The 15545-nt window shown below is 36.1% G+C and overlaps 1 protein-coding gene across 4 annotated transcripts in view; it reads right to left on the minus strand.

The window, feature by feature from the left end:
• PCMTD1 (protein-L-isoaspartate (D-aspartate) O-methyltransferase domain containing 1) overlaps positions 1-15545 on the minus strand; it is a 108598-nt gene that overhangs the window by 21781 nt on the left and 71272 nt on the right. For all 4 annotated transcript variants that reach the window (XM_075549656.1, XM_075549658.1, XM_075549654.1 and 1 more), the window contains one exon: positions 10622-10724. In XM_075549656.1, coding sequence (XP_075405771.1) covers positions 10622-10724 — 103 coding nt within the window. The remainder of the gene's footprint in view (positions 1-10621; positions 10725-15545) is intronic.

Here is a 15545-nt window from a genome sequence, read left to right on the forward strand (position 1 = left end):
AAGCTGATTCTAATAATAACCTGATATCCAGTAACAAAATATATGCAAAATATATGATTTTTTCAGCATGCCAAAAACAAATACAAGAACTTTCCTTTAATGAATAAATCACCTGTCCTATCATTGTAAGGCATTTTTTCGTCTTTCTTGAAATTTTTAAAAAGCTACCTTAACTTGACTATTAGGAAATATAGGAAGATATATCATGAATATGGCTCTTCTGAAAGGAACAAGAACAAGTATATCTATATCTACCTATTTAGTACTTCAAAATAGTGTTGTATTAAAAAATGAGATCTAGAACATGCACCTATAATATAATCTTTCATTTTATAGTTCATCTTTCCTACCAGAAATCAAAATTAATATGAACCTGGCTTATAAACAATATCCCAGGGCTTATACAACAATATTCTAAAAGGATTGGATTATTTCCACATATGAAAATCATAAAAACTCATGGATTTAAAACTGGGGAAAAGCTATTATTTTCTTACTGTTTACCCTAAAACATCTAAAATATCATAAAGAATTCATATACCAAGTAGTTTACATAATGCTGTAACAGTATCAATTTAGCAGTTAAATAAAACTGTCTACGAGAGATATTATTATATCTGGGAATTGTTATACTTCTAACTATGGTCCGGCCTTTTCAGCCATCATACATGAAGACACAATTACTAAAAAACTAAAACAAAACCCATGTATTTCTTATACAATTTATATGGGTCATAACCTATCTCTCTTAACAAAAATGTATTCTTTAATTGTTAATATATCATTTATTGGGGGCTCTTACAGCTCGTATAACAATCCATACATCCATGTGTCAAACACATTTATACATATGTTGCCATCATCATTTTCAAAACACTTCTACTTGGAGCCCTTGGTATCAGCTCATTTTTTCCCTCCCTTCCCCACCCTCTTGAACCCTTGATAAATTAATTATAAACTATTATTATTTTCATATCTTATAGTGTCCATTCACCCATGTTTCTGTTGTTCTTCACCCTGGGGTGGGGTGGGGTGTGGTGGGGCAGGGTTATACCTAGATCACTGTGATCAGTTCCCACGTTCTCCCCACAACCTGCCCCCTATGTGCATGGTTTCCCTACTCCCATTGCTCCTGAAGGGGTCTGTCCTGGACTCTGTCGAGAGCACTGATCTGTACCAGTGCACATGCCCTGGTCTAGCTGGACTGGTAAGGGAGAACTGGGGTCAAGAAATTGTTAAAAATATTACTGACACAATTGTATTCTATTTGATACTAATATTTCAATAGTGTTTGATGTACATAATTCATACCAATCAGGATATAGAAAAACCAACATTCAATTTACATTAACCCTTCAAAAATTGAATTAAAACTTTTACAATAAATGCTTATGGATATGAATAATTAATGAGTAATCCTACACTGAGATGGTAGCTACTATGCTATCAAACAAAGTAAATTACAACTTATTTTCATTACTCTGAGCTAGAGAATAAAGCATTTTCTTTCGTAAAGGTTATGACTGTTTTTAGTTAGGTTTCCACAAAGTGCTATAGGCAAAAGATGTATTTTAAAGCACAAATGCAATCTCTGTGCAATCAGGAAGACTTCAGGTTACTACATCATAATATAGAAATTACATATTTATACATAAAAATCTGTTAGAAATAGTGAGGGAGAAAATCTGAGTCTACCTCTTCACATCAACCTTCCACTAAATTAAATCCAAGAAGAAAGACTGGCAAGAAGTCTACCAAAATGATACATATTATGGGGTTTTAATTTTACTTACAAAATTGGATTCAGTCTTTCCTTAGTCTTACATTTGCTTTATAAGAGTTTATTAAATTTTTACATCTGTAAATAAAATGAAAACTAGCAATCATCTTATTTTTTTAAAGATTCTTAAAACAATATTTCTCAGACATGATTCACACTCCTAAATCACAAGATGTTTTACATATGTACAGAAAAAAGTCCTACATTTTGTATATAATGAACACAAAATTCACTGATTTTAGGTTTGTACTCATACTGATTTAATCCTGAAAATCAAAAAACTGAGTTTAAGACTTTCCCTTATGCAAAGAGGCAAAATTATTTGATATACCTATATTAAAATGTACTTTGGAAATCATTTATAAGAAAATGTTTCACACACACACACACACACACACACACACACGCATACCATTTGGTTGATAATCATGAACACTCTTGCCCAACATAACATAGGACTCTCATCGCTTACCTGAACACTGTGCTTCTTGAAAGGTGCATGCTGGAGTATCTTCTTCATGGGATGGACAGATGTGTTCTTCACAGCAGGGACCTTGCCAACTTGCCCACATAATTCTTTTGATAAGCTGCTAGGAGATCAGGGTGACCTAGCCTTGACCTGCAGCTTCCCTCTTAGACAGATAGTCTAGGTCTAGGAGCTGACTGAGAGTAGAAAAAACAACATGCCCCTTGAATACACTGTGGAAGTGGGACTGATAATTTGCACATTTAATTTATCATGTGCCACAGGATGATGCCATTGAAATTTTAGACAATTATTCCAATGGAATAAAGCAATTTCAAGGACACAAGAAAGAATCCTACCTGGTTCTTAAATCTTATCCAAACATCTGCAAAATTAACCACAAAAGCTTCTTTTCCTTAAAACAATTTGCCGTAATATATGCTATGAGTTTAAAGAGCTATAGACTCCACTAAAACAAGACAAAATTTTACAATCTTTCTTTGTGAAAAGAATCAAGGGAAATGAACTGATGATCTTTTTTATCTCCAAGAGAATTAATACCATTTAACTCTTGTGAGCAATAATTAAACCATTAAAATAAGACAGTGAGACTTTACCTTTTCAAGTATTTTCCCTTCCAACTGCATCAAAATTCATCTCAAAATTATGCAAACCCTATTCAAATTAAAGTGTTATGAATAAACACATTAAAATCTAATGAAAAACACCTATTTTATCTCAATGTAATTTAAATTATTATTATAACTCAGCTCAATTACAGGAATTCATTGTCCATTCACCCACATCAGGTAATTCTCCTTAATGAACAGGGCTGAGTACTTTTAAAAATGTACACTGCCCATAAGCACTACAACAGCACACCATACCTTTAATCTGAAGGAAGTCAACTATAAAAATGCTGCTTTGACTTTCATATCTACAGCTAAATTGTGAGATTAAATTCATGCTGCTCACTTGTGTGGGAAGAAATATAAGAACAGATTATCTGAACCAGATTATATCTAAGTTCTATAGAAAGGCTGGACAGTTCAGGTTATGCTCCAATTTTTGAACAAAGAAATGTTATAGACACCAATGTTACCTTGTTGATAAAGTACAGGGTCACTTAGTGAATATATAAAACATTAGATACTATTATTTTTGACCCTTTTCTGACTGTTTATCTCAATCACATCAATACCCCTCTGTATGACATACAATATAGAAACCATGTAGAAACAACTGTCCTATTCTACATTTACGCAGAAAGAAAACTGGCAATAAATCAGACTATATAGCACTTGTTAGACTACTAATCTGTTACTTCCAAAACCACAGCTAGATTTATGAAGGTCAAAGGAATGACAGATCCCCCTACAGCATGCATTCTAGAAGGCAAGTCAACTACAAGCATATGTAATTAATATATATATTAATATATATACATATTTAGATCTATGAAGGTCTATATATATACATACATATATATACTATTTTTGAAACATCACTACTGAGTCAATTCCGACTCATAGTGACCATATGACCGTGACCATAGAGAACTGTCTCTGTGGGTTTCAGAGACCGTAGAGCATTATGGGAGGAGAAAGCCTCATCTTTCTCTCAAGGATCAGCTGGTAGTTTTGGACTGCTGACCTTGTGGCTATCAGCCCAACCTGTAACTATTACACCACCAAAGCTCTACTAATTACTGACTCATTCTCAGAAAACTGGAAAAGGAGTGCAAACTATGACCCATGTGCTAAGTGCAGATTGTCACCTGCTACTAGAATGCTCTATGTCCAATCTATTTACACTATTGCCTACGGTTTCCTGTCATACTATGAGCAGAGTAGTTGTGAACACATTTCGACTCGTAGCAACCCTACAGGGCAAAGCAGAACTGCCCCGTGGGTTACCTAGGCTATTTGTCTTTATAGAAACAGATTGCCTCGTCTTATCCCCACAGCAGTTGGTGGATTAGAACTGCCAATCTTGCAGTATGCAGTCCATTGACTTAACCCAGAGTGTCACCAGGGTGCTGTTAAATAGCAACAAAGACCCATTTCGCTTATAAAAAAATATTTACTATATGGTCCTTAATGGAGAAAGTTTGGTGAAGCTTTATAGTGCCCTTGAAATCAAATGACAACTTAAAAAAGCAATAGCAGCTCCATCCCTCCTTTATTCAAATGCAGGAAATTCAGAGAAGCGTCTCCAAATTACTTCATCTCTGGTACAGAGATATGACATAGAAATAATATTTTAAAATATGTATGAAAGGACTTCAAAGAGTTTGTAGAAAAATGCAACTTTAAGATAATGATTTTCTTCTCCTATGAACTTTTTGAAGCCCCAGCAAACAAGGATAGCTCCTCTATAAGGAAGACACATTATTTTCAAGATGTAGACCTTAGTTATACACACAAAAACACAAACATGTACTTTTTAAAAGGTCGGCGAACATTATATCGTTCAAGGGTGATTAGTTTATTGCCTTTCCTACTTTGTATCATAGTTGGAAGTTCACTTATGATCCTCAATAGATGTAAGAAAACAATAAAGATGCAACTGAAATCATAAATGACATGAAAATACTTTGGAAAATAGGATATGATAAAGATCCAAAACAATAAACAAGATTTGATGAATTTTTATCAGATATCCACTATCTATTCTATGATATACACAATTAAAAGTAAGCAGGGTTAAAGAATACATAAAGATAAATTCATTTCAATACATCTTAATTAAAATATCTATTTTAAAGAGTCATACAAAAGATGAGTTCACTTAAAAATGGAATTTAAAAATCACTTTGCCATTTGTTAGGTTTTCTCTCAGTTTACTTTAAAAAGTTGAACACAAGCAGAAAAATTATCTGTTTATCAAGCCAGATTACAAAATCATGAAAACACAAGGTAACTGGGGAGAAAAAGTTTTTTATAATTTCTGCCACAAAACTGAATAACAAAAGACAAAAAAAGAGCCATTGCATGACCCTTCATCAATTTTGATTACTAAACTTGCTGGTACTCACTATCTTATGGGGGGAAACACACACACACACACACACACACACACACACACTCAAGTGGATTCCAAAGCATAATGACTCTCTATATAGAATTCCAGACTATACGTCATTATGGGGCAGTCAGCCTTATCCTGCTCCTGTATGAGTGACTGGTAGTTTTAAATTGATGACTCTGTGGTTAGTTGCCCAACACCTGGTTCACAGTGTCACCAGGTCTCCTTGGAAACTGGAATAGATAAAATTCCCAAAACCGATGCTCAGAAAAATCAATTCGTTTGAATGATGGGATCAGCCAAGGATCTTGAGAGTATCATGTACTGCCAAAAAACAAAGAAATATGTCCTAGAAGACGTAGTGCCAAAATACTGCTTAAAACAATGGTGGCTTTTCCCCAAGGCTCTTCGGCCTTCTGCAGGTCAGTATTGTGGTCTCAGTGGGTCTCTGTCTCTCTCCCCACCCCCACTCAGGTCGCCACATGTGTGAGGTGCAGTCCAGTGTTCAGTTAACTGTAAAACCTGAAACTTCTTCAGTCCTTTATAAAAACCCACTTGGATCATAAAGCAGGCTTTGGCATGAATTTCTTTCTCATGCTAAGCCAATAATCTAGGTATTTCCCACCCAAGGAATCTAAAAGATGCAGGGAATGTTATAAGAGCTTTAAGAGCCCCCAATAAAATGATTGCTAAAAGAAGAAGAACTGGGCAGAGTATCGCATCATTTATGACAGAGGGATTGTTTCCTGTGCTTCTCTGGCCCAAGGTTCCTTGGAAGCCTGTGTTGGGAGGGAGGGAAGGAGAACTCCAAGTGCTTTTCAAAGGGGAATTTGTTACCAATACTGATCTTCAGTTCATTCTCATTCTCTCTCTCGCTCGCGCGTACTCTCTCTCTCTCGCTCGCGCGTACTCTCTCTCTCTCTCTCTCTCTCTCTCTCTCTCTCACTCTCTATTGTAAAACAAAGACTGATGATAGAAAAGCACTCACTCACAGCCATCAAGTAGATCCTGACCCATGGTTACTCTACAGAGCAGGGGAGACCAGCCCCTGTGGGTTTTCAGGACTAATTCTTTGTGGGACTACAAAAAAAAAAAAGGAACAGTATGGTGAGACTTCACTTCAAGGACATTGGACACATTGACAGAAGACACCAGACCCTGGAGGACATAATGCTTTGTAAATGAGAGGGGCAGTGAAAAAGAGGAAGTCCCTCAACAAGGGTGGCTGCCAACAAAGGGCTGAAAAATAAGAACAAATTTGAGGATCATACAAGACAGGACTGAATTTCATTCTGTTGCCACAGGTCAGAACTGACTTGATAACAGCTAACAACAATATTTCCAGACTATCTTATTAAACTGACACTGCTTCAAAATAAGTTATAAACTTCAGAAACAAGTATTTAATAAAGTTTGGCTGATAACTGTAACAATTAACATAACAATATCATTCAAACATAATTAGGTCCGTTATTTCACTGTTAAAATGGTAACAAAACAAACAAAAAAACTACAAGCAAATTTCCTTTTATTGTACAAGTTCATGAAAACAAATTTAAGGTCTCTTGCTGCGGCGCAGAGTGGGATCTCCGGAGCTCATCTGGGAGCCAGAAGCTGGGGAGTACTTTAAGAAAAAGGCAGACAAGCCAGGCATGGGAGAAACTGCCAGCTCTGATTCAGGCCAAGCTGAAGAAAACAGAGATGCAGGAGAACGCCCTGCCGACCAAAGAGACCACTGAGCAGCAGAAGCGCAGTGAAATCTCCTAATCCTGTAGGATTCACCCCCTCCATCATCTACCAGACTGATGTGGAGAAAGAGTCACTTGCAAGATGGGCTTGAGTGACAAGCTGCACTGTGAACCCACCAGCCTCTGGGTCTCCAAAGGAACTAACAAATTCTCCGGTTTGCCCTGGGATACTATATGAAATTGTTTGTATGATTAACGAAAATAGAACATAACTCGTGTCAAAAAAAATTAAAATTTTTCTTTAAATTAGAACATTTAATGAGGAAGGGGAAATAGATCTATGTGCATATATTTATAGGTTTACTATTAAGGTAGCAGAAGGACACTGGGCCTCCACTCAAGTACTCCCTCAATGCAAGAATATTTTGTTCTATTAAATTGATATTCTATGATGCTCACCTTCCCAACACAATTGCTGAAGACAAAACAAATGAATAAGCAAGTGTGGTGAAGAAAGCTGATGGTGCCCAGCTATGAAAAGACATAGCATCTGGGGTCTTAAAGGCAAACAAGCAGAAGGAACAAAGCCCACATGGAAGAAGCACACCAGCCTGTGTGACCATGAGGTGACGAAGGGATCAGTTATCAGGCATCAAAGAACAAAAAAAATCGTATCATTGTGTGCTTACCTCCATGATTCAGTTGCTGAAGACTAATGGGTGCATAAGACTAATGGGTGGCGAAAAAAGCTGATGGTGCCCGGCTATCAAAAGATAGAGCATCTGGGGTCTTAAAGACTTGCAGGTAAACAAGCGGCCATCTAGCTCAGAAGCAACAAAGCCCACATGGAAGAAGCACACCAGCCTGTGCGATGACAAGGTGTCGAAGGGATCATGTATCAGGCATCATCAGAACAATACATTTTACCACAGTGAATGGGGGTTGCGAGTAGTGCGGAGTAGAGACTGAAAGCCTTTGGTAGGCCAATGGACACCCCCTTACAGAAGGGTCTCAGGGAGGAGACGAGCCAGTCAGGGAGCGATGTAGCAACAATGAAACATACAACTCTCCTCTAGTTCCTACATGCTTCCTCCCACCCACCCACCCCCACTATCATGATCCCAATTCTACCTTAAAATCTGGCTAGACCAGAGGATGTACACTGATACAGATAGGAACTGGAAACAAAGGGAATCCAGGGCGGATGATCCCTTCATGACCAGTGGTGTGAGTGGCGATACTGGGAGGGTAGAGGGAGGGTGGTTGGAAAGAGGGAACTGATTACAAGGATCTACATATAACCTCCTCCCTGGGGGACGGACAACAGAAAAGTGGAGACGTCAGACAGGGCAAGATAAGACAAAATAATAATTTATAAACTATAAAAAAATTATCAAGGGTTCATGAGGGAGGAGGGAGGAGGGAAAAGGGGGAAAATGAGGAGCTGATGCCAGGGGCTTGGGTAGAGAGCAAATGTTTTGAGAATGATTAGATCAATGAATATAAAAATGTGCTTTCACAACTGATGTACGTATGGCTTGTGATGAGTTGTATGAGCCCCTAATAAAACGATTTTTTTAATTGGGACATTTTAATACTTATAGTTTTCAAACTGATTTGTTTTATGGACTGTTCAATGCTTATCTTGAAATGATATAGAAATGCTTTAAATATGACATACAGAAATATGTTTGTGATTTAAAATACTTTTTGACTCTGTGCTGCCCAAGTTACTGATTCAAACTGTATATTCTGTGAATTCAAGATTTAAACAGAATTAAAACATAAAATGTAGCAATATCTAATATATGACCCAGCAGCACATAACACAATAGATCTTAGACACTAAACATTTGCTTTTACAAATATTACTTTTATATTTTCTATATTCAATATTCAAATTTCTATATTAAAAGATCTCTATGGGTTCATTAAGTTTCAACATAAAATTCTTAAAATACTTTTAAATTCAATGAAACTATATATTGTTAGTAAATTACCTAAGACTGTCCATATTTATATCTTAAGTACTGATCTTATTACTATTCATAAGACAAACAATATACAAAAAGATATTTAATCTGAACCCAAATTTCCTATTAAATAATTTGTGCTAAAACCTATTTACTCTATCAAACATGTTGTTTGGGAAACAATATGAACCACATGGAAAACACTTTAAAAATGTTTTAAAATATTCATTTTTCCCTAAAGAATACAACTGTTTGAAAATATGAATTATGATTTTTCCCTAAAGAAAAGATAATGGGAGGCATTAAACAAATGAGTATGACATAGTCTAGTGTCTTGCTCAAATCCATAACCATCAACTATAGAATAAATAAAACTGAAGTATTTCTCCATTCACCTAATTTCCTGCTTTGATCCTTGATATAACTAATCACAAGTCCGCCTAGGCACCCCTAAGGGGCCCTGGCTTTGCAACTACAGGCTTTGCTTCAATCTTCTTTCTTCCCATCAACACAACAGCATTGTTCTGTCTTTAACCATGCAAATGTCAGTTTGCAAGAAGGTATACCAAATGGTAATGGTAAACAGAATGAAAGAAAAGGCAAAGCAAGGGGGAAAGAGTGAGGATGGACAAAGGGAGGAAAAAGGAAAACACAAGTCTGCAGGGTTACTTGGGCTCCTCTCTCTTGTTGCCGTCCTCCATTCTAAGGTCTCCAGAGGAAATCCTCATCTCTAGACCGAACTACTGCCATGGTTTCACCTTAAAGGTCCACGGCAAGCCTTAGGGAAGACTGAGGGTTTTCTCCTGGCAAATCAAACTTGGAAGTTTGAATGTGTTTTGCACTGAAGCTTTCTTGTGAAAACTGACAATATGTTAAACCTGTGCTACCTAGGCTTAAGGCTTTCTACTTTTGAAAGAATGATTAACACACAAAAAACGAGAGCTATAAAACCTCCAAATTTTATTTCATGAAATCCATGGCCTTTGCCAAGAGTGCTCGCCATAGGACTATACCACACTGAATTCTAGTCATACTGCACACAAAACACATTTTCTCTGCCAGGCCAAGAGCCAAATCCTATGCAGTACTTTTTCTAAAGGAAAGCACATTGATTTTAAAAATGCCTTTATAAATAGTTCTCAAACACAATCCTACCATAAGCTGCTTCAAATGTATTTCTATGTTCTTTTTCTTGAACATATAAAATGACTATTTTTTAAAAAGTCCTTTTCATGTCAATAGGTATCATCTTTATTTCACCAATAGAGTAGAGCTATTAAATTATTATGCCAAAATATAAAGCCAGTTCCAGACACATATTCTAATTATAAAAACCCTTACCCATTATATATTAAATAAAAATAAAACAAACACACACACACACACACACTCACAAACTAAAACCTGTATGATGTTTACTGAATGAGTCTTACTCTACTCATAAAGTATGGTAACACAAAACTGCAAAGGTCATTTCATTTACTTATAATTTACTATATTTACATAAAATGAAAGTATAACATAGCATACTTTTCCTAACTTATTTCTTTCATTTTTATAGCATACTTAATTTTGCTATGTTCAAATTAACAATTCAGGGTAATTAATAAATTAATGGTGTAGAGAAACAGATGTTAAGACATATAATTGTTCAAGTACTTTCAACCAAAGCTACAAATATACTTACTTATCAAAGCTATCACTATTTCTGATGAAGCTCTCCAGCTTTTCCTTGGCATATTCGACCACATCTGAATGAAGCTCAATCCCATGATTTATTCCAAAAGGACCTGCAATCGTAGCAGCAGTATTTTTATAAAATATTAATAATGTGCCCTTACAGAGCTCTCTTAATTTCTGCTCATTTTATCTACCACAGGACAATTTTGGGGAGGCAAGATATAGGTGAACATATAACTGAAGTTGAATGGAAATCTTACTATTGACGTTGCTTTTTAAAGATAAAAGTTCCCAAGAGTTTCCCCTGTCAAAATGTTCGACTGTGCACAATGTTGTCACCTGCAGCATCCTCTCAAAGGAGTAGCTTATCTGGTAGAACACTACTGCCAAGGGAATAAAATCATACGTCTATGCTAATTTTAAATTCCTTACCAATATAGCTCCACTTTTCATCAGCTAAAATTTCAATAATTCTAAGGTGTGGGAAATCATGGACTTACATAGGTTACATATATGTTACCCCTGCCTTTCCCAATAAATACTAAATTCATCAGGTACCACAACTATACTCTGTTTTGGAAGGTACGCCTACCCAGCAGATTGCAAACTGAAATTATCCCCCGTCGATTTTACTATGAATCCCACTTAATTTCTCCCTTCTCACACTTGCTTCCTGCACATGGTCCAAGAACTGCCTCAAATGCTCTTCAGATAGTTTCCTACCCTGGTATCAACTCACTGATCATTTCCCAATGCTACATATAGTAAATACTATCTGCCAGTCACATGCCTCATGTGAACATTATAATCTCATCAAGTTTCTTTAACTTCTGAAATTCAGAATCAAGTTTTTCTGTCAACATTTTTGCTGCACGTTTGTTTTACTATGAGGCTGATCTCTCAAAAAAAATGAGTGCATATGATTTTCTGTAGTCTTCTGGAAACTAATAACTGATGTGGCCCCTAGTTTGTCATTAAATATACAAAGCATTTTCAAGTAACAACAAATCATGACTATAAATGAGAATGCTTAAACATTCAAATGTCACATAAAACGTTTTATGAGCTACGAAATATTCTATTTATAACACAAATCAAAATGATTAACTACGGTCTTCAAGATGCAATCAGCTAAAGACAAACTGTAACCTACCATAACTGCTTTGGTCTATCTCTTTGATTGATACTCCCTTCAAAACAAAACAACAAAAACGACCCAACTGTCCTTGGAAACTATATTTGGATAGAAGAGTAGATAAAGGTTCAGGTTTTCGTTAAACTAAAGCACATAGAATTAACTTCCTTGGCAATTTTTCCATACTTAAAAAAATAAAATTGTTCTAATTGATGTTTCAAAATGTTCCGCTTCTCATTTCTTGTTTCCTTATCTTGAACTGTACTCGGACACTAGGATCTCTGCTCAGTACTAGCGATGACCCCTTGCCACCACATGCACTGCATGTAAATGAAACACCATCTTTTTCTAAAAAGTAAATAAAAGTGGGGAGGGAAATTACACAGAAGCATGTAGTGTGACATGTTTTAATTTAATGTTAAATGTATTTTGAGAACTTGACTTTTCATAGGGTTTAAAACAGAAAATGTTATGAAAAATTGAATGATAGTTTCCTCAGTTAAAAAATTCAAATTAGACTATGGTGACTTAACTTTAGGGACAAAATAAGGAAAACATTGGTCTACAAAATGAGTCTCTTTTAGATATCCTATTGAAAGTAAACTTAAATTTTAAAATATATTATCAATATCCATTAAGAATTTATTCATTGTAATCAATGATTTTAAGGAGCTAAGACAACTAGGACTACAGAGAAAATATCAATAAAAAATTACTAGAATTATTCCCTGTAAGATTGAATGCACAAGCACAAAAATAAATGTGTTAAAGACTTGAAAAATGAAAGACTTGTATTCAATATTTCACACTGCTTATTCACTGAGGTATTTCAGCATCTAAATTAAAAGTGATTAGATAGTGGAAATATTTAAAATTAAAATTAGGGTTGGAAGTTTATAAAATCAAAGATATTTTTTCAAATAACAAGCTTGCTATAAGATGATTATGATACACAATACAATTCCATTATTAACATGTGAAAGATTTGCTTAACATGATAAATATCATATAGAATAATACTATGCACTAATATCTAAGGAAAGCGGTCATTTGATTATGTTAAATAAATGGAATGATTTTAACTTAAATATAAAAGCATTAGGGAGTCAAAAAGTATTGCTACAAGACTTCCAGTTCATATGCGCATTGAGTTTATTCCACACAAAATGCTTCCACATGTCTCTAATCACTGGACAGCTACAAGCAATTTGTTTAAGTAGTAATAAACCTGTCTTAGTCTTACTAGGGTGCCTTTAAAGAAAAAATTGGTCCAAATAAACAGTGGTGAGGGGACCTGCTGGTTCAGTTAAATTCAAACACAGAGGTCAACTTAGGTAATAGGAAGTTTTCGGGACTCCAAAGGGGCAATCTTGGTAGCTTTTCTCAAAGGATATTGGTCAATCACAGGGATTTATTATGAAAAACTCTAAGAAAATGGAAAACTACCTTGATAAGAAAAAGGCAAGGAAATTTACACTAGAAAAAAATAGGTTTGCATCCTAACATTACACCAACTCATTCTTTGAAAGTAGTGAGGATTAACTATCCTACGCAAATTTTATTGTGAAAACTACCTTACAACCCTTCACCTCTCCCTGCAGGCTTCTTTTGTCGCGAACACAAACATATAATATACACAAACTAGAGTACCTTGATGATGCCAAAGCTACTGTCTTGACCGGTGTAAGCAAAAGCTCACAGAATTGATCAGGGAGGGTTGGGGAGATGGAACCGCCTTCTTTAGAAGGCTACTGGTCTACTTAGAGATATGAAGAAAATCAAAAATTTTACAATGCGATGTTTCTGTATAACAAGTCTCTATAATTTTTGGAGCAATACTTTTGACTATGCTTCACAATCTAATTTTCATTACTTAAATCTACTAATCTAACTTATTACCCACCAGTTAGTCAACAATCACCACTTGAAAATGAAGGCCAGTTATTGTTAGATTTTGTTATCAAGTACATATATCTATGATTTTGGGTGCAGTATTTACTTATGTATTATTAAAACATCATTTATTAGGAGCTCTTACAGCTCTTATAACAATCCATACATCAACTATATCAAGCATATTTGTACATATGTTGCCATCACTGTTTAAACATTTTTTATGTGAGCACTTGAGAACAGCTTTTTTCGCTCCCCCGCCCCATGATCCCTTAATAAATTATGACATTTCTGTTGTTTATCCCCATGAGGTGCATGGGATTATGTGTCAACCATTGCCATCAGTTCCCCCTTCCTCCCCTCCTCTTCCCCATGTTCTCCCTACCCTTCTGGTATCACTACTCCCATTCCTGTTCCTGGATTTCATTTGTTTTGAGCACGTAACTCTTACTTGTACCTGTGCACAAGCGTAATCCAAGGCAGGACTGGGTTCAATGATAGTGGGGGTAGGGAAGTCTCAAGGAACCAGAATAATATTGTTTTATCTATGCTACACTGCACCCTGGTTGACTCATGCCTTCCTTGGGACCCTTCTGTGAGGGGCTGCCCCACTATCTACAGATGGGTTTTGGGTCTCTGCTCTGACCCCCCTTGTTCTAAACAATGATTTTTTGTGTTTGTTTGTTTGTGGTCTTCTGGTGCCTTTTACCTGATCCCATCGACATCTCATGATCGCACAGGCTGGTGTGCTTCTTCCCTGTGGTCTTTCTGCTTCTCTGCTAGAAGGCTACTTGTTTAACTTCAAGCCTTCCACTCCCTAGACATTATACCCAGGCACCATCTGCTTTCTTCACATTTGTTCATACACCCATTTTGTCTTCAGTGATTGTGCCAGGAGTGTGAGCATCTCAGAATGTCAGGTTGTTAGAACAAAGTGTTCTTGCATTGAGGCAGGGCTTGAGGAGAGGCCCAGTCAGTCCAGTACCTCAGTGTATTGCCATGTAAATATATGTACAAAGGCAATACTTCTATTTTCATGAATTACTGTATTTACATATGTACGAACCTGTGTTTCTACCTCTATCCATAGCTTTGCTTCCTAGATCTTTCCTGTTTCCTTTTACCTTTTTCCTGCCCCACCATCGTGCGTGGCCTTCTTCTGCTGTTGCCCCAACATGCCCAGGATCTCTACATCCTCCTCATTGTTGATTTTAATTCCCTAGTTGTTCCTAAGGTATTGTTTGCTAACTGGGGCGCAGTACTTTTTTACTTACCATCATATCTGATTATCATTACTTCATTATTTAAATATATCACACTAACATAATGAAAGTAATTAAAAAGAAATTCACTAGAGGATACAACCAATCTCTTGATAGAAAACGAAACCAAAAAAACCAACCAGCTCTATTTCTAATTTACATTGATGCTCAGGCATGTGATACCTGGCACTTATGCTATCAAGTCTTCCCAATAAGGCTCTGTAAGACGCCTAGCCTAAGGTAAGCCAGGGAAACCGGAGAGCTTCACTGTGCGCTTGAAGCAAGCTCTGTGCCTTCAGGATTTTGTGGCAGGCTAATTTAGAGAACTGGGCCACAGGCAAAAATTACTCATGTAAATGAATGTCCTGCAAAGATCAATTAACTTATAGTTGGCAAACATCTGTTACAAATGTTTGAACACCATTATGTAATCTATAAAATAGAGAAGATCTCTATCCTTACCTGCCTTTCAGGGTACTTAGGAAAATCTCATATGAAAGTATTTCACACACTATAAACTATAATATGGAGGCAAATTGTTGTTATAAATTATGTTACCTATCCCAATATACTGGGGTGTCAAAAAGCACTTGGGAAATTTTATCTTTTAATTCCATTTTCCCCAAATTTTTTGAAGCCCC

This window comes from Tenrec ecaudatus, chromosome 5 (assembly GCF_050624435.1).
Source record: "Tenrec ecaudatus isolate mTenEca1 chromosome 5, mTenEca1.hap1, whole genome shotgun sequence".
In the NCBI taxonomy this organism is placed as follows: Eukaryota; Metazoa; Chordata; class Mammalia; order Afrosoricida; family Tenrecidae; genus Tenrec; species Tenrec ecaudatus.